At 64.4% G+C, this 1235-nt stretch overlaps 1 protein-coding gene across 2 annotated transcripts in view; it reads right to left on the reverse strand.

Moving 5' to 3' along the window:
- Positions 1-184: 184 nt before the first annotated feature.
- PRKAB2 (protein kinase, AMP-activated, beta 2 non-catalytic subunit) overlaps positions 185-1235 on the reverse strand; it is a 4521-nt gene continuing 3470 nt past the window's right edge. For both annotated transcript variants that reach the window (XM_010141256.1, XM_010141255.1), the window contains exons 6-8: positions 1169-1235; positions 790-858; positions 185-424 (exon numbers count right to left, since the gene is read on the reverse strand). The exon at positions 1169-1235 is cut by the window's right edge and continues 8 nt beyond it. In XM_010141256.1, the coding sequence (XP_010139558.1) occupies positions 347-424; positions 790-858; positions 1169-1235 (214 nt within the window). In that variant the 3' untranslated portion in view covers positions 185-346. The remainder of the gene's footprint in view (positions 425-789; positions 859-1168) is intronic.

The raw sequence follows: 1235 nt of genomic DNA on the forward strand, positions 1-1235 counted from the left end.
AGGACCACCTCAGGGCCCTCACAGGCTGGAGAAGATGGGCAGGGTGAAGCCCCTTCCATGTTGGGCGTGAGGAAAGGCTGTTCTGGTGAGCAGCAAAGTGGCCCCAGAGCCTCGCAGAAGCCAAGGGGAGCTGTGGGTGGGCGGAAACCAGGGGTTAAATCGAACCACGCCAGTGGGGTGGGACAGCGTCACAGGCCCCAGCAGCCCTGGGCTCATCGCCGGGGCCTGTGTCCCTGCCAGGTTCGAGGCTGGAGCCAGCGGCCAGTTCTCACACAGTCCCGTGGCCCAGCGTGTGCAGACAAAGCAGCGTTTCGTGTCCTGTGTGGGGCGCAGGCGAGGCCCCGGCTCAGATGGGCTTGTACAGTAGCGTGGTGACGTACTTCTTCTTGTAGCGGTGCGTGGCACTGAGCACCATCACGCCATCCTGCGAGAGGCACAGCGTCAGCGGGAGAGGCAGGACGGCTCAGTGCAGCCAACCCAGGAGCAGGGCCCCAGCCCGTCCCTGCTGTCCCACAGCCAGCGAGACACGTCCAACACCCACAACAGGGGGCGAGGGCAGGGCGAGGGCAGGGCCTGGCACAGAGCAGGAGAGCCCAGGGCTGCTCGGAGGCAGCTAAAGAGGATCTCCAGGAAACCACGACCTTCACTGGACAGCCAAGCTGTCCTCGCACGGGTCCTCTGATCCCCACACCGCTGTCTCCACGCGCCGGCTGTGCAGGGTCTGCTCCCTCCCGCGACCAGGGCAGCTGCCCTCCCCTTGCCCAGCGGGCTGGCGGCACCCGCCCTTACCTTGATGGAGAGCGCGTAGAGGTGATTGAGCATGACGTGGTTGGGTTCGGGCAGCAGCGCTGGGTCACACTAGGACAAGAGGAGTGTCACAGGGGAACAGCAGAGCCCTGACCCCCAGCCCCAGCTGTCACAGGGAGCTGCCACCTCAGGCAGCCAGAGCCACTGGTGTCTCTGCCTGTTCCGAGCAGGAGCAGAGCTCAGCTAAGCACCAGGCAGAGCAAGGGGCCAAACCAGCGTGGTTAATGGGAAAAGCGACGCTTTGCCCAGGAAATGCCAATGGCCAGGCTCCAGCCAAGGGGAGACCAGGCTCCCTGCAGACAGGGCTCCTCTTCCAACCCCAGGGTGGCTCTCTGTGTGTGGGCAGTACGCTGGTACCCACCGAGATATTGGTGTCCTTGTTCAGAATGACCTGGAGGAGGTGAGGTGGGAGGATGGGGGGGGATTTG

The sequence above is a fragment of the Buceros rhinoceros genome, unplaced genomic scaffold, assembly GCF_000710305.1.
Source record: "Buceros rhinoceros silvestris isolate BGI_N320 unplaced genomic scaffold, ASM71030v1 scaffold33118, whole genome shotgun sequence".
Taxonomy (NCBI): Eukaryota; Metazoa; Chordata; class Aves; order Bucerotiformes; family Bucerotidae; genus Buceros; species Buceros rhinoceros.